Source organism: Triticum aestivum, chromosome 7D (assembly GCF_018294505.1).
Source record: "Triticum aestivum cultivar Chinese Spring chromosome 7D, IWGSC CS RefSeq v2.1, whole genome shotgun sequence".
NCBI lineage: Eukaryota > Viridiplantae > Streptophyta > Magnoliopsida > Poales > Poaceae > Triticum > Triticum aestivum.
The window spans coordinates 22,549,950-22,570,881 of NC_057814.1; the positions used below are offsets into that span (position 1 = coordinate 22,549,950).

General features: G+C 42.9%; 2 protein-coding genes across 8 annotated transcripts; one reads left to right on the top strand and one right to left on the bottom strand.

Annotated features, from left to right (window-relative positions):
• Positions 1-453: 453 nt before the first annotated feature.
• Positions 454-5,017, top strand: LOC123167148 (protein FAR1-RELATED SEQUENCE 5). Of its 2 annotated transcripts, none has more exons than XM_044584979.1 (8): positions 454-752; positions 984-1,024; positions 1,150-1,354; positions 1,443-1,520; positions 1,612-1,677; positions 1,801-1,854; positions 1,947-4,619; positions 4,748-5,017. In XM_044584979.1, the coding sequence occupies exons 1-8, from the start codon at positions 714-716 to the stop codon at positions 4,877-4,879; spliced, it is 3,288 nt and encodes a 1,095-aa protein (XP_044440914.1). In that variant the 5' UTR covers positions 454-713; the 3' UTR covers positions 4,880-5,017. The 2 variants fall into 2 exon arrangements, with proteins under 2 accessions (XP_044440914.1, XP_044440915.1); XM_044584980.1 differs by having other exon boundaries at positions 1,947-4,641; positions 4,748-4,851.
• Positions 5,018-5,325: 308 nt separating this feature from the next.
• Positions 5,326-13,950, bottom strand: LOC123167149 (uncharacterized). Of its 6 annotated transcripts, none has more exons than XM_044584982.1 (25): positions 13,644-13,943; positions 13,036-13,122; positions 11,739-11,906; positions 11,580-11,639; positions 10,809-11,486; positions 10,548-10,688; positions 10,321-10,440; positions 9,964-10,202; positions 9,793-9,884; positions 9,581-9,679; positions 9,393-9,485; positions 9,006-9,287; positions 8,797-8,887; positions 8,581-8,661; positions 8,236-8,438; positions 7,993-8,154; positions 7,763-7,876; positions 7,489-7,584; positions 7,078-7,346; positions 6,803-6,975; positions 6,557-6,670; positions 6,323-6,451; positions 6,107-6,207; positions 5,808-5,931; positions 5,326-5,604 (listed from the first exon to the last, which is right to left on the bottom strand). In XM_044584982.1, coding segments are annotated over exons 8-21 (1,812 nt in total). In that variant the 5' UTR covers positions 10,019-10,202; positions 10,321-10,440; positions 10,548-10,688; positions 10,809-11,486; positions 11,580-11,639; positions 11,739-11,906; positions 13,036-13,122; positions 13,644-13,943; the 3' UTR covers positions 5,326-5,604; positions 5,808-5,931; positions 6,107-6,207; positions 6,323-6,451; positions 6,557-6,668. The 6 variants fall into 6 exon arrangements, with proteins under 6 accessions (XP_044440917.1, XP_044440921.1, XP_044440916.1 ...); XM_044584986.1 differs by having other exon boundaries at positions 11,580-11,662; XM_044584981.1 differs by lacking the exon at positions 13,036-13,122 and having other exon boundaries at positions 13,644-13,950.
• Positions 13,951-20,932: the final 6,982 nt, after the last annotated feature.

Below are 20,932 nucleotides of genomic sequence, written 5' to 3' on the forward strand. Positions count from 1 at the left end.
TCGCAATGTCGTCCTGGTGCCAGGCTTAGGCAATACTTCTTTCTTTTTGGCCTACCTAGGCTGTACTCTCTCCTTAAATAAAGGGAGCGCCTGGAACTCATTCGACTGAGAAATAGATTGGTCTCAGTCGAATGACGTGGTGATGACGTCGTTCGCTATTTGTCTCAGCCCGATCACCTGGCACGCCTGAGCCAGGCTCGTTTCTCCCCCGCACAAAGCCCTATTGGGCCGAATACAATCCAGGCCCTTTGTTCTGTTGTTATTTGTAGGTTGTGGGCCTTTTTGGGTTGTTTGTTTTGATTGTCCTTGTTGGGCCTTTTTGACTAAAAGCTTGTTTATACTTTACAGAAAAAGTAGAAAAAAGACAAAAGAAAGCCCGGGCCCCGCTGTACAGGAGCAAAAAAGCTCCGTTGCTTTTTGTTCCTCCCTGTTCTTCTCCTGATCGCAGCACATGCCCCAGCCCCCATCCACGAAAATCACAAACCCTCAACCCCAACCCACCCACTCCTCCTCCTTCCTCCTCCAGCCCCAGCCGCCAGGGGACACACCTTTCCCCTCCAAAATGGCAATGTGAGCAGAGGAAGGAAGCTTGTGAGCAGAGGAAGCCGCCAGGGCACACACCCACCCACTTCTCCTCCTTCCTCCTCCAGCCCCAACCGCCAGCCCCCATCCACGAAAATCAGAAACCCTCATCGCAGCACACAAAAACATGGATGCAGGAAGAGATCAGAGGGCACAAAGCACTCACCAGGGTATGCACGCCTCTCCCCTCTCCAGATCTCGGATTCTTGTCTCTGTTCTTGTATTATCTTTCCCTTTTATTCTTCAGAATTCTATTGTGGAAAACACAAAAAAGGGAAAAAATAAAAAGTGAATACAGAACAACCCCCATAGCTGCAAATTCGTAAAAAAACAAGGAGCTTTCTTCCTAGGTGCTGCATCCTTCATATACCTGACAAAGAAACTCTTGACATTGATTGCAGCTGTTCTTGATGTTTATGGAGCTTCTCTGTTTGGTTCTCAGGTTAGTGCCTACAAAAAAAGCAAATGAAATTTTAATGAACATCTGAATCTTGCTTGTACTATTCTGGTTATTTGGTTACAGAAATTTGATGTCTGATCTTTTCTACTATTATGTGGAAAACATAGAAACACAGGGGGGGGGGGGCAAGATACCCAGCAGCAACAGTGGCTGACTTCTGGTGCTTGGAACCAAGGGCTGCATCATACACACCCCTGGATGCAAAATCAGATGCTTCCTCATGCTTCTATGAACAGAACACAAGGGAATGCCCTGAACATTCCAGTGAGTGCAGCTATGTATGGTATCTTCAATAGTCAAGGCAATACACAGGTATTTCTGGGCTCTTTGAAAAAAAAAACACTTGCTTTTGAAAATTGTCAGTAGACATTTCTGTGAATGTTAAAACTTCTTTGTGCAGGTAAACTTGCCTGTGAACCTGGGTCCACATACTTCAGTGGGTGACTCCAACCAAGTGTCTACTGCGCTCCAGCCCCCTGTAAGTGTTTACAGTTTAGAGAAACTGGAAGAAAAAAAGAAAAATTCTACTACGATTGTTTTACAAGAAATTGGCAAAAATAATGATGCAGGCAAACAAAGTCGCTTATGAAGCCCCCATGTCATACATGCAACTCCTACTTGCTGCTGAAGAAGAGGTTCTCTACTAACATACTCCTGTTTGCTTGTCGTAGATAAAAATTGTATTAACTTACAAAAATAAACCCAAAAAGAAAAAAACATCAAACAACAGAACTAACTAGAGCTGTTCTAATTTTCAGGGTGCTAGATATGCATCCTCACAATCGCAAGAAGATCGCCTTGTTCGTACTGAGGTATGTTTTTTCCTGCTTAAACTTGTGTCTATGTCCCCTGAATAAAAATTGTTTGACTGCTGTGTATAACTATAAAAAAACTCTCTCTACAGAACGATATGTACATGATAACTGGGCGATACAGTAGATCTTCAGAAGATCCATTACAAGCACACACTGGGGGTGGAGCTCATCATATATCTGGAGTCGATGACCAGCATGATATAGAGCTTGAACCTTTTGTTGACAACCGTTTTTCAGAAAGCTTGAATGATTTGAACTGGGACAATGAAATGCAGACAGAAGCAGGAGGAAACAAAAACGGCTCTATGGTGTCAAATGAGATTGCTTCTGACAATGATTCTGATTCCGAGGATGATCTTTCTCCAGCGTTGTTGCAAAAAGCCTCTGAGATTACTGTTACAACTGCTGGAGAAGAAGAAAACAGTGGTGCAGCTGGCGAAGTTCAAAAATTAACACAGGATGATATACTGATATTCCTTGAAAATGACAGTATAGAAGCTGCTCAGAGTGCTAGCCAAGAAGTGCGCAGCCATCACGTACCCCATGTGGACATGGTCTTTGATACGGATGATGCAGCTTACAACTTTTACAATGAGTATGCCTCAATTGCTGGTTTTTCTGTGATCAAAGCATCTCGATATTGTGGCAAGAAACAAGGAGGCAGTGCAGCAACTCGGGTAACTTTCAAGTGCAATCGGTCAGGAAGAGTAATTGATGAAGAAGAACAAGAGAATAGGAAGAAGAAACGACGTGACACAAGGCAACAGAAAACAGGACAAGAGCCCTATCGCAACGCAAGGAAGAAAAAAGCAAACACCATTGCAATAACAGGGTGTAAAGCTCAGCTCATTGTCACCAAGAAGGATGAGAAGTGGGTGATAACAACCATAAACCTACAGCACAACCATGATTTGAGTCCTCACACAGAAGTGAAATACCTTCGTTCTCATAACTACATGACAGAGGAGGAGAAACTCCTAATCCGAACTTTCAATGTTGTGAAGCTACCAACAAGACAAATAATAGCAATCCTAAGTTACTTGAGAGGCGGGAACACTCCTTACACCAAAAAGCATGTAAGCAATGTTAGAACAGCCATTGGCAAAGAGAGCAATCAAAATGACATGATGCAGGTGCTAACATATTTCAGGAAGAGACAAGCTGAAGATCCACAATTTTACTATGCGTTCAAAACAACTAAAGTCTCTGATGACGCAAGTAAAGTTTTGTGCATTTTCTGGGCTGACGGGTATTCTAGGAAAATGTACGAGCTCTACGGAGACTGCCTCAGCTTCGACACAACATTCAAGACAAACAGATACAACCTCCCATTTGCTCCCTTTGTTGGTGTCACAGGACATGGCCAGAACTATTTGTTTGCTTGCTCTATCATAGAGAATGAAACAGCTGACACCTTTCAATGGTTGTTTGAGACATTCTTGCATTGCATGGGTGGGAAATCTCCGTCCACAATCATAACAGATGAGGATGCTGGGATGAAGACAGCTATCCCTTTAGTTTTCCCGCATATCTGCCACAGGCGTTGTTTGTTTCATATTAAAAAGAAGGCTGAGGAAAAATGTACTAGGACTTTTGCAGCAAATAAAACACTGCATGATGATTTCAGTGACATCATTCACAACTCTCTGACGGTGGCTGAGTTTGAGCAATTGTGGACAGAGATGATCCAGAGATACAACATTGGGCATGTGAAGTATTTCCAAATCATGTGGAAGAAAAGGAAAAGGTTTGTCCCTGTGTATTTCAAGACGGACTTCTTCCCCTTCATTCACTCTACTGCGCGTAGTGAAGGCACCAACGCCATTTTCAAGGACAACATCACGTCAACTCACAATGTGATCAGCTTCCTCCAAGAGTACCAGAATATTTCAGAAACCATACAAGATAAGGAGAGGGAGCAAGACTCTATCACAAGAACAACTTCACCGACATTCTGGGCACGAAGTGAGCTTGAGATACAAGCTGCAAAAATGTACAACAGAAAGATATTTTACAGATTCCAAAAGCAGATAAAGTTTGTGCTGAATGTGCATGTTGAAGAGGTTGAGAGAAATGTGAAATATGAAGTCTACAAGACACCAATGCTAGATGAAAAGGATTTCAGAACGCGGAGATTTGTTGTGATTGTGAACTTGCAGCAACAGTTGTTCAGTTGTATCTGTGGGAAATTTCAGAAAGATGGCATTGTGTGTTGCCATGTCTTGAGAGTCCTTTCTCATCTCAACATGTCTGTGCTGCCAGAAAAATATTACATTGACAGGTGGAGGCCAAAAACTACAAAGGACATACGGGACATCCGTTTCAATGTTCCTTTGGAACTAACTGCTGGAAGTCAACACTTAAGGTATACCCTTCTATCCAACAGGCTCAATGAGATGGCCTCGGACGGTGCATCAACAAACAGAAAATATCTGTATGTTGTAGCAGAATGTGAAAGGGTGCAACAAAGGTTGGATGAGATGACTAAAGAGGATGAACTTGCAGAAGCGCAACAAGCAAATGTTGACAAGGACACAACAGAGACTGATGCAGCACCGCATCCTGATGGTTATGGAGACAAACTTCAAGATCCTGATGTTGCAGTGTCAAAAGGGCATCCACAAAAAGGACGTTACAAAACTTTCATGGAAAGTTTGGCATCTAAACAGAAAGTCACATGCAGTCGGTGTGGGAAGCCTGATCATTATAAAAGTTCTTGTAGTGCAAGTACTGAAGATGTCAATTTGGCTCAGAGAGAAAAAGTCAGTCGCAAACAAACCTCGGGTTTCGCATCAAAAACTTTTCTCTTTTTGGTGTTACCTAACTTTTCCAGCATTACAAAAAGGTCTTGTAGTTCATTTTATTCATTTTGATGAAAAAAAAATTGCAGCCTCATCTGGGACATCTACGGGCAAGCAACCAGCTGGTGCAAACCCGAGGAGGAAGGCAAGAAAAGAAAAATGAAAATTTGGGTGCTGGAAGTTCAAGAAGGCATATGCAAGTGATGACTGGAAAAATGTAAATTCACTCAAGTTTTGGTTGTTTGTTGTGCCACTGAACAAAAAACAAGAAGGAACTATGATTGTTCATGCATGATAGCACGTTTGCTACTGTTTTAAGACTGTTTTAGGCAATGCATAAGTTATAAATTTCAGTTGTACTGGTAGACTGGTAGACAAAAACCAGGGAAAAAATTGCTTTACTGTTGGGGTAGCAACACTGACCTTAACACAGTAGGTTCCTTGAAATTTTTTCATCCACTTTTTCGCTTGGGGTGTAGAAGTAGATTCCGTGTGCCAAAGAATTTTGAAATCCTGCACCAAAGAAATGTTGGGGGAAATGATACAAACAAAAGAACAAGGGCAAAAAAATGTTCTCGTTAGTGCCGCTATAGACGACATAAAAATGTTAGAAAAAGAGGGATACTGAAAATAATCAGACTTAAAAGCATAAAACAAATTAGAAAAAGAACACTCTAAAACCGATGTTTCGATATTGATCTGAAAACAAAACGGGACATTCCAAATTGTTTTCTGGTTAATGACCAGTTTCTACGACACTGCTATACAACTTGGATTTGCTTTCAAATGAAAAAGAAAAAACATATCGTTCCTCCATGTACACCGGACACTTTGTGATGTTGTTTAACTTTTGTGATTGTTTTTGATCATCTTGCTAAAGTCCTTTATTGTAGTATTCCTCCATCCATTACAGAGAATGTTGCAGTTGGTTGGCCTGCTTGACCTTCTGAAGAAGTACAAAAAAAAGAACTAGTTAGTAACCTGAAAATGACATACAATAACAAAAGGAACTTTGTTTACAGTGGCAAACGCAAAAAAAAATACACAAAAATTGGAAAGACAGGAGAAAAAGATAAACAATTTTGTATCACAAGTCATTGCTAAAAAAAGCAGAAAAACTTTGCTTCAATGGAAGAAGTAAAAACATACCAATTTACCATGCGAAGTTCTTGACGAGTGTTTTGCCTTGATCCTCTGTGTTGTGAATACTAAATAGAATGTCAACAGCAAATCTGACCCTTGCGTTTGCTACGTCGTTCATTGTGAACTGTCGCTGCAGAGGATTTCGCGAAGCCCAAGTTTGCATCCAGTTAAGAGCAAAAATCCCACAAGCGTCGTTGTTTTTTTGCAGAAAATTTAACAACAAAAATTAAAGAAAATATCAAAAAGTAAAATGAAAAAAACAGTAGTTTCTGAATTTATATTTACACAAATTAGCTTATTTTTACCTTCCGATTTGCTTTGGCATGTTTGGGTACTCTACACCAAACTTTCTGAAACTCATTCCTCTCAGATTAGAATCTTCCCATGTTTTTATGAAATTGTTTATCTAGAGACAATTGAAAAATGAATATGTTTAGGAACACAAAAATGAATGGGTGTTGCATTACCAACTTAATTTAAAAAATAACAGAAAAAGAAAAGATTAGAAAAACTGTTTTAACCATCAAATCTCTGATCCCGATGTGGAATGGTGTGTTCCCTTCATATGAATCTAGGAAGACAAACTTTCTTGCTATAATGTCAACAACGAACAAGAACCAGTGCTCATCATGTACTGACGGAAAGAAGATCTGCATTTTTTGGACACACAATTTGATTGCAAAAATTTAAAAACAAAGGATAATAAAAACCCAAAAAATAAAAAAATTAATATAGTTTGGTGTAATGAAGCATACACGATCACTTTCGTGTAGAGGCAATGCTTTCCCAGCTCCATTGAAGCTTCTAAGTGTTTTTCTCTTCATTTCCCTCCTTCCTTCTTCAGATTTCCAATTTTCAAGAAAATAATCCTGATTTGTGAAAAAGAACAAAATTTAATTATTGATCTTCCACCCAAGAAGTCCAGTAAAGTGTTGTACAAAAAAACCCTATGTTGAAAATATGTCGAGTTGTGCTTGGATATGAAATTTCTTTGTACTTACACCTAGTGTAGTGAAGAAGTAGTGCGTTTTTGATCTCCTTGGATGATTCTCTCGAAAGAGCATCCGACAGAAAAACGTTGAAAACATATGCTTCCACGTGACCACTCACACCAAATGAATCGCCAAGTTGTCCAAGGAAAAGGCTTGTTTTGTCAATCAACACAACCACTTTGCTGCAAGTGGTTGAGAACCAGTATTGTTAGTGAAGGCAACAAAATATCAGAAACCATTTAATCACGTGAAAAAAGAGGAAAATCTGAGTGTAGAAAAAAAACCTTATGTGAGGTTCAACTTTGCTTAGTGCCACTATGCCCCTGTGTAGCTCTATCTCATGTGGCTGAAGAGGTCCTCTCTCGTTGTGATCATATGGTGAGGAGAGCCACTTGCTTGGGTGTGTTATCCTTTTTGGAGGCAAATTCTCTTTACCACTTGATGAAGTGCCTAATGATAGCTTCGTGTTGTATAAATTGTCCGCCGTGTTTACCATACTAGAGCATGAACCATTGAATGATCTCTCCCCCAAAACTTGAACATCCGGAGACACCTACAAAAAATCATAAACACACACAATTTATGGTTAGTTTGCGTGACAGCAAAAAAAGATGATGCTGCAGAGAAGTAGGTGTCAAAAGAGCTACATAAAAAAGAAAGTTGTTCAACAAATTTACATGTAGGTAGTCACTTACAGGGATTGGTTGGTGTTTAGTGCCTTCTTGTTCATCATTTTCATCAAACTCATCTGAAAAAAGCCTCTTCCCTAAAATTGCTGTTGTTGAATATCTCTGCAAAGTGGCAAATAATGTTGAGAGGACGTGTTCAGCAATCAATCAAAAAAGAAACCAAAAACACACTTTTAGAGGGCAGACTCACACACATTTAAAAAAGAGCAGAATTTATAAAAAAAAGTAAAAAAAAGAGGAAATAAGAACATAAGCAACATAACAAAAATAATGATGATACCTTCTTGTGCTTTTGTGTAGGACTTTCAGCGTTCTCATTGTTCCATTTGCCCATTGGGGAGTAGCCTGTTGTTGCTCTATCCCAAGTGTGTGACATGCGTGCAACAGGCGATGTCTGAAAAAAATGTTTTGTTGTATATTATAATGAAACATAGGAAAAACTAAGGAGATTAGAAAACAGAAAAAGAGCAAGCGAGAAACAAAGATATTTTTTTGGAAAAAAAGACATACCAAGTCGATGATGCCATCCTTTTCTTCAAACTGTGGAAGAAAGTCTCTGTACTTGCAAATGCCTGTGGACACGGGTTGTCTCTGCGCACACTGTATGGAGGAATCTCCTTGCTCTTCTTGCTCATCCTTGCTTGTATTGCATGGATATTTTTTCTTTGCTTCCTACAATTGTAGAAATATAATTGGGTGTGTAAGAAAAATGACAACTAAAAAAGGCAATAGGGGCTATGGAGAAACAATTACCTCTATTTGAGAATTATATTCTTCCGAGTTCATCTCTAATGGGCGCCACAATTCTGGCTCTATTATTTGATTCCCACAATCATCATGGTCTGGAAGAATTCTGCAGCTAGGTGTCGCATCATCTGCGAAGAAGTACTTTTGCCTTGCAATATCTAATGGATGCAAAGTGTCCTGTAACTCTTTGACATGTTGTTGCTTATCGTCTATCCGGTTGTCATGTAAAAGAAGAAGAAAAAGGAAAAAAGGCACAAAACAATGAGAAAATCACTGCCAGCAAAGCATGCAAAAAAGACAAAAAAATATTGTCTAATCAAAAATAGAAAAATGAAAAAATGTAGGCAGTACTGTTTGATAGTGCTATGTTGATATCTATATCATGTTCAACGCGCTTCTTGTAATCGCTGACATTATTCGCAGTGTTTCGATCAGAAACAAATGAACAAAAAACAAGTAAATGAAGAAACAAGCAAGTCAAAAAAACTTTAGAAAAACAAGAAACACGTGCTCAGGAGTGCTTCTTGTAATTCTGAAATGTGTGAAAGTTTTCCCCTGGAAAAACACCTTTGTCAATGTTGTTTTGATGTTCCACACATTCAGAAACCACTGCTTGCTTCTCATTTCGTTGCTCCATGGTACTAGTGTCTATGCAATGCTATGTTCATAGAAGAAACACAGGTTCAGTTGGTCTATACAAAAAAAGAACAGACAGAACAACGTCTTTGAATGATGATACTAAGACAAACGTCAAATGAATTCCTCAGGGGGTGTACCTGTGTTTTATTGTTGTTAACAGTATTATGTTGTAACCCTGTGAATGTTGTCTGTACATCTCTGGTGGATACTTCCTTTGAATTGTTAACTTGTGTCGTGCTCATCACTGCTTTTGCCAATCTAGCTGATAATAGCATGTAGTTCAGGCTAGTGCTTTTCTGTGGTGCTTCTATTTCAATAGGACAAGCATTGACACTGCGCTCGAGGATGTTGCTATGTCCATCCAACATATTTGTGTCTTGGTTGTGTTTAGCAGGGCCAACCTTGTTCATGCTTTCTCCCTGCAACACAACAAAAAAAATTGAAGTGGTTGGTGTCAGAGTTATATGCACCAAGCTAAAAAAGAAAAAAATGTGTTGACAAAAAAGAAACACATGACATATAACCTCGCGGGCATCTTGTTGCAGTGCAATGCATTCAGCACGCACCGGTTGTCCAACTATATATGTACATCCTTTACCAATTTCAGAATTTACTTCCTGGCAAATTAGTTTACAGAGTTGCATGTTAAATAACAAAAAATTAAGAAAAAAGGATAAAAACGTTAGGTCTTCTGTTTTTATATGAAACTAACCATTTCATCTTGATGTTTGTGCTCATTTATAGGACCATTCCATGGTACTGGTTGCAATTCAGCTTTGACTCCTTGTGTGTCAACTTCAGGTGTGCTTTGCTGGAGGTGTGACCATGGGCATAGTCATAAATTTGGTACAGAAAAAAAATGAACTGAAAATTACACACGAAAATGGTGGATTTAAAAAGACTAAAAAATAAGAACAAAAATACCTTTATTTTATCTTGCAACAATACATCCTTACTTGTTGAAGTTATTGACTGCTGTGTACTCGTCTTCATTCTCTTCTTCCTGCCTCTTCGATCTGCCACAAATATAGTGGGGGTCTTATTACAGAAAACACAACATGAATTAGAACAAGAAAAAATGTTGTAATAACATACCACTGCCAATTTCAATCCCCATTAGAATCAACTCTAATAGTACTGACAGACCCATTATCTTTGTCGGATGGCATGTACAAGTGCTCGGATGACTCTAACTTCTCTGTATGTTGAGAGCCATTAAAAGAAGAAGAGACAATGTTCAAAGTATCCAGCAACACTTGTTTTGCTATCAGACAAGTGGTCAGGTTTTGATCTTTTACACGCTCCTGGAAATTGAGGAATATATCTTCTTTGATCTAACAAGCAGAAAAAATTCCACAAAAATAAATCAAAAAAATATATAAAAAGGGGAAACCAAAATAGCTTAAATTGACTGTTGAAGTTGCTCTCTCAACCAACTCTCATGCATTTTACCTTATCTGAAAAAGAGTTGCCTAAGACCCTTTGTAGAGCTTTTTGGATGTTTGAGTTCTTGGCGGTGCTTGCCCATGCACCGTCAGCTTCTACATAGCAAGTTTCTGCCTCATCTTTTATCTAAAAAAATGGAAAACAATAAACAAACATAAAAAAGGAGTAGATGTAAGAAACCAAAAAGATACACATAAAACAGAGGCAAAAAAATAGCAGAGTATGATAATTACTTGAAGAGCTCCATATAATCCATCTTTCCCAATTAGCATATCACTGAAATGTTTAATGGTTTGTCCTTTCGAAAAACAAACCCTGGGTAGTGCTGGTGGAATTGTTATTGATCCAAAATTGTTGAAGTCTAGACACCGAACCTGCAAAATAAACAACAAAAATACAAATGCAGCCTTGAGAATGTTTGATGAGAACACAGTGCTCATAAAATAAAATCAAATTAACATAAAGTTTCATAAAAACAAAAAGAAGGCGCATACTGCTAGCTGATAAATGCAGCCTCCCAAAGTGGTTGTTATCCGTTTCTGCTTCAGCTTGTCTGTTTGGTACTTCTTGACATAGGCGATATTCCATGTATGGACAAAAGAGCACCAATCAAGATCTTTTGACTTTGACACATCCACAAGTGCTCCCAAATATTTGGTGCTTGGCTTTGTGTTGGATGAGGGACACAGGAAGGTTGCTAGTGCGACAGTCAAGAAGCAGCGAAGATAAACGTCGTCAGGCAGCTCTTCATTTATAATCTTGTTCCCGAAGAAACTTATGGATGGAAGATCTGTTAGCCCAAACAGTGATAGAAACTCCGCTTTCCCAAACTCCTCGTCTAGCACTGTGATCTTTGTTCCGCCTGCTGGTATACCAAGAACTAATGATACGGCTTCAGGGTTGAGAGGAATTGATTTCCCACCAAGTACAATTGCTTCATCTTTTGTGGATATGTTGTCCGCGACTCACTGTGCGAATGGCCGTGGAACATAACAATCATCTAGCTCAAGCAAGTATCCAAAACCACCGTTCCTAACAACCTCCATCCTATGATTGCTTTTGCACACAACATCAACAATCTTTGCGAAATATCCAATGCTAAATCTGCTGTATGTAGTTGCTCTTTCTTTGTTAATGTGTCGTTTGGGTTTTCCTTCCTCTGGCCTTCTCCTCTGGAAATGGGGATAAGAAGTATTATTCTCTAGAAAAAAATTGGTTATGGCTCACAGAAGTTACAAAATGAAAAAAACAACGAAAAAGCATACCTTGTTCCTTTTCTCTTTCAAAGCACTCCTTTCCTGCTTCCTCTCTTGTCTTTCCTCTAACTGTACAAATAAATGGAAAGTTTCTGTCGGAAAATTGAACTTACAAAAAACGGCACACAAAAATAAAAATTAGCTTCTACTAGTTAAAAACATATTTACAATTCTTCTCAAGCCGTCAAACAGCATGCCGTCAGATGCGTCTGTTTCTGTCAGATCCACTATACTTTGTTCATGTTTGTCATTCATGGTGTCATCCCCTGAATCATGTTCTTGGCTACTGTTGTTTGTCTCCAAAAGGTCAGGATTTGTATCTTTGCTTAAAAGCTCCTGTTTAAGATAAAACAAACATTTAGACAAAAAATGCATGAGCAGCAGCAAAAAAATGCATAAAAAACAGTCTCTAGTAGACATAGTGTGAAAATGGAACACCAAACCAGAACATGAGCAGCCAGCGAAAAAACTCCAAGTTTGTTAATTGTGTACATTCGAATATACTGTGTACATAGCAATAAGCTGAAGGAAAAACATAAACATACTTGTAGACACTCTTATATGTCATTGAGGCACACTCAGCTTCACTCAGGCAACTTGAGTGTTTGTGTATATTAAAAAGTGAATTGTCATACATTCAGATCTATTGGGTTTGTTAATAAAACATCTAAAAACTGTGTGCTAACATTCTGAATCCCACACTCTGAAACTTACAAAATCAAGCATCGACAAAAAACATTCCTGAAAAGCACATTCTTAAAACTTACAAAAATCAAACAAAAAATGCGTGGCATGGTGACACATGAAAAATACTAAACCAAACATTGAGAAAAAAGAACTGAGTTAAAGTTAGGGTGCACATTCAGAAAAATACACTACTAATTAAACCAAAAACATCAGGAACTAAAAAAGCATAAACTACTACCCAGAAGCATGGAACACATCTGGTTACAACACCAGTGCTGAACTACTCCTACTGATCAATTAGAAGTACTGTCGCTACGCGACTACGTCAGCTACCTTGGTTTGAATAAGGGACCAGATTTATTTTAGCATGATCTGCTTGATTGCCAATCAAAAACAATTAACAAAAAAATGGAAGGCTGCTCTGAATTTTGATATATGCCTCCTTGTACAGTCAAAGGTAGTGATACGAATTAACATAGGAACATTAGTTTCAGATTTTTTTTGGGAGAGTTCACTAAAAATTGAAAATGTTTCAGTCAATTAGAACATTATTTAAGCACAAAGAGGTATAAATATGTACAAAAAGAAGAAGGCAAAGCATAGACAACTGATATATATATATATATATACTAGGGATGACTTAATTTGATGAACAATTCATCAAGCTTGCCAAAAATAGCCTCAACTGATCAGGCCATCTCAACTAGGGTGCAAGCCCTTCATCAAGCTTGAACAATTCATCAAAGCTGAAGTAGTATGCTGTCTCTGTTTGTTATACCCAGAGCTGACTGAGAAAAAAGAAGAAGCATGCATGGTCTTCCAGACTAGAAGTTCGGCCATCTCAACTAGGGTGCAAGCCCTTCATCTACACAGACAAAATAAATGTTCCATAAACATAAGCCAATCAAAACAACGACAACTGGGACAGCTGCACATATAGGCAGAATTGGTGCTGGTGTTTGTGCTGCAATGGCATTCAAATAGCGAAACAGCTAGTCTGTTCAAACACTTTGATCACCAAAAAAATCCCCTCATAGGGAGAAACACCTAAAAAGCACCCACCCTTGCCGCATAACCACACTCTAAAAAAGTCTCAGAAATGCTATGGTACTCCGAATCTAACAAATTGAGACTTGCCGTACAATTTCTCTAACAGAGACAGACATCTATCAAATAGAGATTCCTGGCTCAATGAATCGAAATCCTCATCCCTCTGCTGCCCAACCCACTACTCCAACGTGACCTACACAAAAAATCGCGGCGAGGCGACGCATTCTGCAGAACGAAATCGCGGCTCGGAGTTGAACGGAGCGGAACCAAACTGGAACCCCGCATACAAACGAAAAAAAACAGCATAGAGATAGCATGATGTGGGCTTGGTCTTACTCTATCGTGTGCCGCATGCTCAGTGTCGCCGGCGCAGAGATCGGGGCCCCTGCCCATGGCGGACGGCGCGTCGCCTGCGCGGAGCTCCCGGACGGTGCAGACGGCGGGGGAGTTGTGGGTCGCGCGGGGCTTCTGGACGGGGCAGACGGCGGGGGCCTTGTCGAGCGCGGTGGGGATGGCGGGTGGCTCGTCGGCGGCGACATCGCAGGCCATCGTCTTCGATGTGCTCGCCCCCGTCTCTGCCCTGCTCTCTCTCCCACCGATTCAAACAGTGCCAGCCAAAAAAAAGATAGAAGCAGAGCCGCACAACCTGAGGTTATCCGTTGCAAAACATTGGACATCTTCCACAAAAACCCTCCAGAAAAAAAGTAATACAGTTGAGTTCAAAAAACGTCCTTTGTGCTCCTACACAAGAGGTTGTTGTGTGTAAAAACATACACGAGATCATACCATGCAAGAAAAAAATGATACAAAAAAAATATTTGTTTACAAAGTAAAAAATCATTTGTTTTGTTCCATTACAAAAAAGGAAAAAAATCTATCAAAAAAAGGAAAATAGTTGTAAAAAAAGAAGTGAGTCGAGCATCAACTTGGAACTGGTTGAAAAATGTTCCTCAACAAACACACACACACCGGCACCTCTCAAATTGCGATTTTCAGTGGTTGACTTGCAAAAAAATAAGAATTCGTACTCAGAACAATTTTTCCCCTCCCCCTGCCCCTAGTTGCAAGTCGATCCTCGGCTAGCAACTTCTCCGCCTCGTCCTTGGTTGTGGCTCGATGGTAGACTCGCAAAAACTATGGACCTTAACAAACACATAAATACGCGGCACCCCCCTAGTTGTGAGTCGATGGTCAACTTGCAATTTGCAAACTGGGTCCACGAATAAAAAACACACACACCCCCTAAGTTGCGAGTCGATGAGCAACTTGCAACTTGGGACCCTCGACAAAAAGGCACACACAACCCTAGTTGCGAGTCGATGGGCAACTTGCAACTAAGGGCCCCCCCTAGTTGCGAGTCGATGCTTGACATGCAACTGGTGACCCTCAACAAAAAAAAACACACACACCCTCCCCCTAGTTGCGAGTCGATGGGCAACTTGCAACTGGGGGTCCTCAGCAAACACACACCCCCCTAGTTGCAAGTCGATGGTCAACTTGCAACTGGTGACCCTCAACAAAAAGACACACACACACACCCCTACTTGCGAGTCGATGGAACTTGCAACTGGGGGTCCTCAACAAACACACACCCTCCCTAGTTGCGAGTTTGATGGTCAACATGCGACTGGGGACCCTTAACAAAAAGACACACACACACCCTCCCTAGTTGCGAGTTTGACGTTCAACATGCGACTGGGGACCCTTAACAAAAAGACACACACACACCCTCCCTAGTTGCGAGTCGATGGTCAACTTGCAATTTGCAAACTGGGTCCACGAATAAAAAACACACACACCCCCTAAGTTGCGAGTCGATGAGCAACTTGCAACTTGGGACCCTCGACAAAAAGGCACACACAACCCTAGTTGCGAGTCGATGGGCAACTTACAACTAAGGGCCTCCCTAGTTGCGAGTTTGATGGTCAACATGCAACTGGTGACCCTCAACAAAACACACACACACACACCCTCCCCCTAGTTGCGAGTCGATGGGCAACTTGCAACTGGGGGTCCTCAGAAAACACACACCCCCCTAGTTGCGAGTCGATGGTCAACTTGCAACTGTGACCCTCAACAAAAAGACACACACACACCCCTACTTGCGAGTCGATGGAACTTGCAACTGGGGGTCCTCAACAAACACACACCCTCCCTAGTTGCGAGTTTGATGGTCAACATGCGACTGGGGACCCTTAACAAAAAGACACACACACACCCTCCCTAGTTGCGAGTCGATGGTCAACTTGCAATTTGCAAACTGGGTCCACGAATAAAAAACACACACACCCCCTAAGTTGCAAGTCGATGAGCAACCTTCAACTTGGGACCCTCGACAAAAAGGCACACACAACCCTAGTTGCGAGTCGATGGGCAACATACAACTAAGGGCCCCCCTAGTTGCGAGTCGATGCTTGACATGCAACTGGTGACCCTCAACAAAAAAAAACACACACACACCCTCCCCCTAGTTGTGAGTCGATGGGCAACTTGCAACTGGGGGTCCTCAGCAAACACACACACACCCCTAGTTGCGAGTCGATGGTCAACTTGCAACTATGACCCTCAACAAAAAGACACACACACCCCTACTTGCGAGTCGATGGAACTTGCAACTGGGGGTCCTCAACAAACACACACCCTCCCTAGTTGCGAGTTTGATGGTCAACATGCGACTGGGGACCCTTAACAAAAAGACACACACACACCCTCCCTAGTTGCGAGTCGATGGTCAACTTGCAATTTGCAAACTGGGTCCACGAATAAAAAACACACACCCCCCTAAGTTGCGAGTCGATGAGCAACCTTCAACTTGGGACCCTCGACAAAAAGGCACACACAACCCTAGTTGCGAGTCGATGGGCAACTTACAACTAAGGGCCCCCCTAGTTGCGAGTCGATGCTTGACATGCAACTGGTGACCCTCAACAAAAAGACACACACACCCCTAGTTGCGAGTCGATGGGCAACTTGCAACTGGGGGTCCTCAACAAAACACACACACACCCCTAGTTGCGTGTCGATGCTTGACATGCAACTGGTGACTCTCAACAAAAAGACACACACACCCCCCTAGTTGCGAGTCGATGGGCAACTTGCAACTGGGGGTCCTCAACAAAACACACACACACACCCCTAGTTGCGAGTTGGGTGGTTGAGTTGCAACTGGGGCATACATGCCCTCACAGTTGCGAGTCCAGGGTCGAGTTGCAAGTGGCTTCGAGTAAAACAACAGCCAGTTGCAAGCCGATGGTTGAGTTGCAACTGGGGCATGCGGGCCCACACTTGCAAGTCGATGGTGGACATGCAACTGGGACAAATATGGCAAAAGAAGACAACAAAAACGGACTAGTTGCAAAGTCTATGGTCGAGTTGCAAGTGGCATCGAGTAAACACCCCCCCCCCCCGAGTTGCGAGTCGATGGTCGAGTTGCAACTGGGGCATTCGGACCCTCACATTTGCGAGTCGGTGGTGGACTCGCAACAGGGGCAATTATGACAAAGAAAAAAAAGACAAAAACAGACCAGTTGCGATTCCAGGGTCGAGTTGCAAGTGGCATCAAGCAAACACTAGCCAGTTGCGAGTCCAGGGTCGTGTTGCAAGTGGCGTCGAGTAAACACCAGCCAGTTGCGAGTCGATGGTGGAGTTGCAACTTGGGCACATGGGCCCTCGCAGTTGCGAGTCGATAGTGGACTTGCAACTTGGGAAATTACGAGACAAAAAATACAACATACCAGTTGCAAGTCCAGGGTCAAGTTGCAAGTGGCTTCGAGTAAAACACCAGCCAATTGCGAGTTGGTGCCCTAGTTGCAACTGGGGCATGCGGGCCCACAGTTGCGAGTATTTTCATCGGTGAAACCAAAGTTGCTTCTATTTACAAAAGGAAGTAATTGTGAACAACAAAGAACAACAAACAACAAACAACAAACAAACAACAACAACAAACAACACACAAAGATCAGGTGGAGGTCAAGGGTCGAGTTGCAAGTGGCATCGAGTAAACACCCCTCCCCTGAGTTGCTAGTCGATGGTCGAGTTGCAACTAGGGCATTCGGGCCCTCACAGTTGCGAGTCGATGGTGGACTTGCAACTGGAGCAATTATGGTTAAAAAAGAAGACAAAAACAGACAAGTTCCAAGTCCAGGGTCAAGTTGCGAGTGGCATCGAGTAAATACCAGCTAGTTGCGAGACGATGATCTACTTGCAAGTGGCATGCGGTCCCCCACAGTTGCGAGTCGATCGTGGACTTACAACTAGGGCAATTGCAAACTACAAAAAAAGCCGAGTTGCAAGTCGATAGTCGAGTTGCAAGTGGCATGCGCGCACCCCACAGTTGCGAGCCAATGGTGGACTTGCAACTAGGGCAATTACAAACTACAAAAAATCCGAGTTGCAAGTCAATGGTCGAGTTGCAAGTGGCATCGAGTAAACAACCCTAGTTGCGAGTTGATGTTCTACTTGCAAGTGGCATGCAGGCCCCTACAGTTGCGAATTGATGGTGGGCTTGCAACTAGGGCAATTACAAAAACTAGAGAGAAAAACCCGAGTTGCAAGTCGATGGTTGTGTTGGAAGTGGCATGCGGGCACCCCCACAGTTGCGAGCCAATGGTGGACTTGCAACTAGGGCAATTACAAACTACAAAGAAAATCTGAGTTGCAAGTGGCATCGAGTAAAAAACCCTAGTTGCGAGTCGATGTTCTACTTGCAAGTGGCACGCGGGCCACCACAGTTGCGAGTCGATGGTGGACTTGCAACTAGGGCAATTGCAAAGTACAAAAAATCCAAGTTGCAAGTGGCATGCGGGCACCCCACTGTTGTGAGTCGATCGTGGACTTGCAACTAGGGCAATTACAAAAACTACAAAAAAAACGAGTCACAAGTCGATGGTCGAGTGGAAGTGGCATCGAGTAAACAACCCTAGTTGTGAGTCGATGGTCTACTTGCAAGTGGAATGCGGGCACCCACAATTGCGATTCGATGGGTGGACTTGAAACTAGGGCAATTGCAAACTACAAAAAAAGCCGAGTTGCGAGTCAATGTTCTACTTGCAAGTGGCATGCGGGCACCCACATTTGTGATTCGATGGTGAACTTGCAACTAAGGGGATTGCAAACTACAAAAAAAGCCAAGTTGCGAGTCGATGGTCGAGTTGCAAGTGGCATGCGGGCACCCACAGTTGCAAGTCGATGGTGGAGTTGCAAGTAGCATCGAGTAAAAACACTCCCAATTGCAAGTCGATGGTTGAGATGCAAAAAGAGGTACGTGGGCCCCACAATTGTGAGTCATGGGTGGACTTGCAATTGGGACAATTATGAAAAATAACACAACAAAAAAAAGACCACCGACGCATTTAATGTTGATGCCCTGTGCATTGCTATGCCTGAAGTTGAAAACGACAACATCATCCACCTGGAGGTGGGCTAGAAAACACCCCAATCTTTGTCGAAGTTTGATGGTCAACATGCGACTGGGGACCCTTAACAAAAAGACACACACACACCCTCCCTAGTTGCAAGTCGATGGTCAACTTGCAATTTGCAAACTGGGTCCACGAATAAAAAACACACACCCCCTAAGTTGCGAGTCGATGAGCAACCTTCAACTTGGGACCCTCGACAAAAAGGCACACACAACCCTAGTTGCGAGTCGATGGGCAACTTACAACTAAGGGCCCCCATAGTTGTGAGTCGATGCTTGACATGCAACTAGTGACCCTCAACAAAAAGACACACACACACACCCCTAGTTGCGAGTCGATGGGCAACTTGCAACTGGGGGTCCTCAACAAAACACACACACACCCCTAGTTACGAGTCGATGCTTGACATGCAACTGGTGACCCTCAACAAAAAGACACACACACACCCCTAGTTGCGAGTCGATGGGCAACTTGCAACTGGGGGTCCTCAACAAAACACACACACACCCCTAGTTGCGAGTCGATGCTTGACATGCAACTGGTGACCCTCAACAAAAAGACACACACACCCCCCTAGTTGCGAGTCGATGGGCAACTTGCAACTGGGAGTCCTCAACAAAACACACGCACACCCCTAGTTGTGAGTCAAATGGGGAACTTGCAACTAGTGACCCTCAACAAAAAGACACACACACACCCTTCCCTAGTTGCGAGTCGATGGGCAACTTGCAACTGGGGGTCCTCAGCAAACACGCACCCCCCTAGTTGCGAGTCGATGCTTGACATGCAACTGGTGACCCTCAACAAAAAGACACACACACACCCCCTACTTGCGAGTCGATGGGCAACTTGCAACTAGGGGTCCTCAACAAACACACACCCTCCCTAGTTGCGAGTTTGATGGTCAACATGCGACTGGGGACCCTTAACAAAAAGACACACACACACTCCATAGTTGCAAGTCGATGGTCAACTTGCAACTGGGGGTCCTCAGCAAACACACACACCCCTAGTTGCGAGTCGATGGGGAACTTGCAACTGGGAGTCCTCAACAAAACACACACACACCCCCTAGTTGCGAGTCAAATGGGGAACTTGCAACTGGAGACCCTCAACAAAAAGACACACACACACCCTTCCCTAGTTGCGAGTCGATGGGCAACTTGCAACTGGGGGTCCTCAACAAACAACCCCCCCCCCCCTAGTTGCGAGTTTGATGGTAAACATGCGATTGGGGACCCTTGACAAAAAGACACACACACACATCCCCCTGGTTGCGAGTCGGATGGGCAACTTGCAACTAGGGGTCCTCGACACACGCACACACCCTCCTAGTTACAAAAGTCGGTTGTTGAGATGCAAATGGGGCCCCCTTGACAAAAAAGACACACACACGCACACATTTCTAGTTGCGAGTCGATTATTGAGATGCAACTAGGGACCCACGACAAAACACACACACACACACACACACACACATCCCTTAGTTGCGAGTCGATGAGCAACTTGCAACTAGCGGTCCTCAACAAACACACACACCCCCTAGTTACAAGTCGGTGGTTGAGATGCAACTGGGGGCCCCTTGACAAAAATACACACACACACACACACGCACTTCTAGTTGCGAGTCGGTTATTGACATGCAACTCGGGACCCACGACAAAACACACGCATACAAACACACACACACACACACACACACACACCCTAGTTACGAGTCGATGTCAACTTGCAATTGGACGCCACGAATAAAACACACACACACACACAACCTAGTTGCGAGTCGATGGGTAACTTGCAACTGGGGGGACACACACACACACAACCTGTGGTTGCAAGTTGGTTATCAACATTCAATTGGGTAACTACAACTGGGGACCCACCCACACACACCCTAGTTGCGAGTCGATGGGCAACTTGCAACTAGGGGTCCTCAACACACGTGCACGCCCCCTAGTTACAAGTCGGTGGTTGAGATGCAACTGGGTGCCCCAGTTACACTTGGGGGCCACAAATAAAACACACAAAGACACACACACCCCCTAGTTGCGAGTCGATGGATAACTTGCAACTAGGGGTCCTCGACACACGCACACACACACCCTAGTTACAAGTCGGTGGTTGAGATGCAGCTGGGGGCCCTTGAAAAAACACAAACACACGCACACACTTCTAGTTGCGAGTCGATTATTGACATGCAACTAG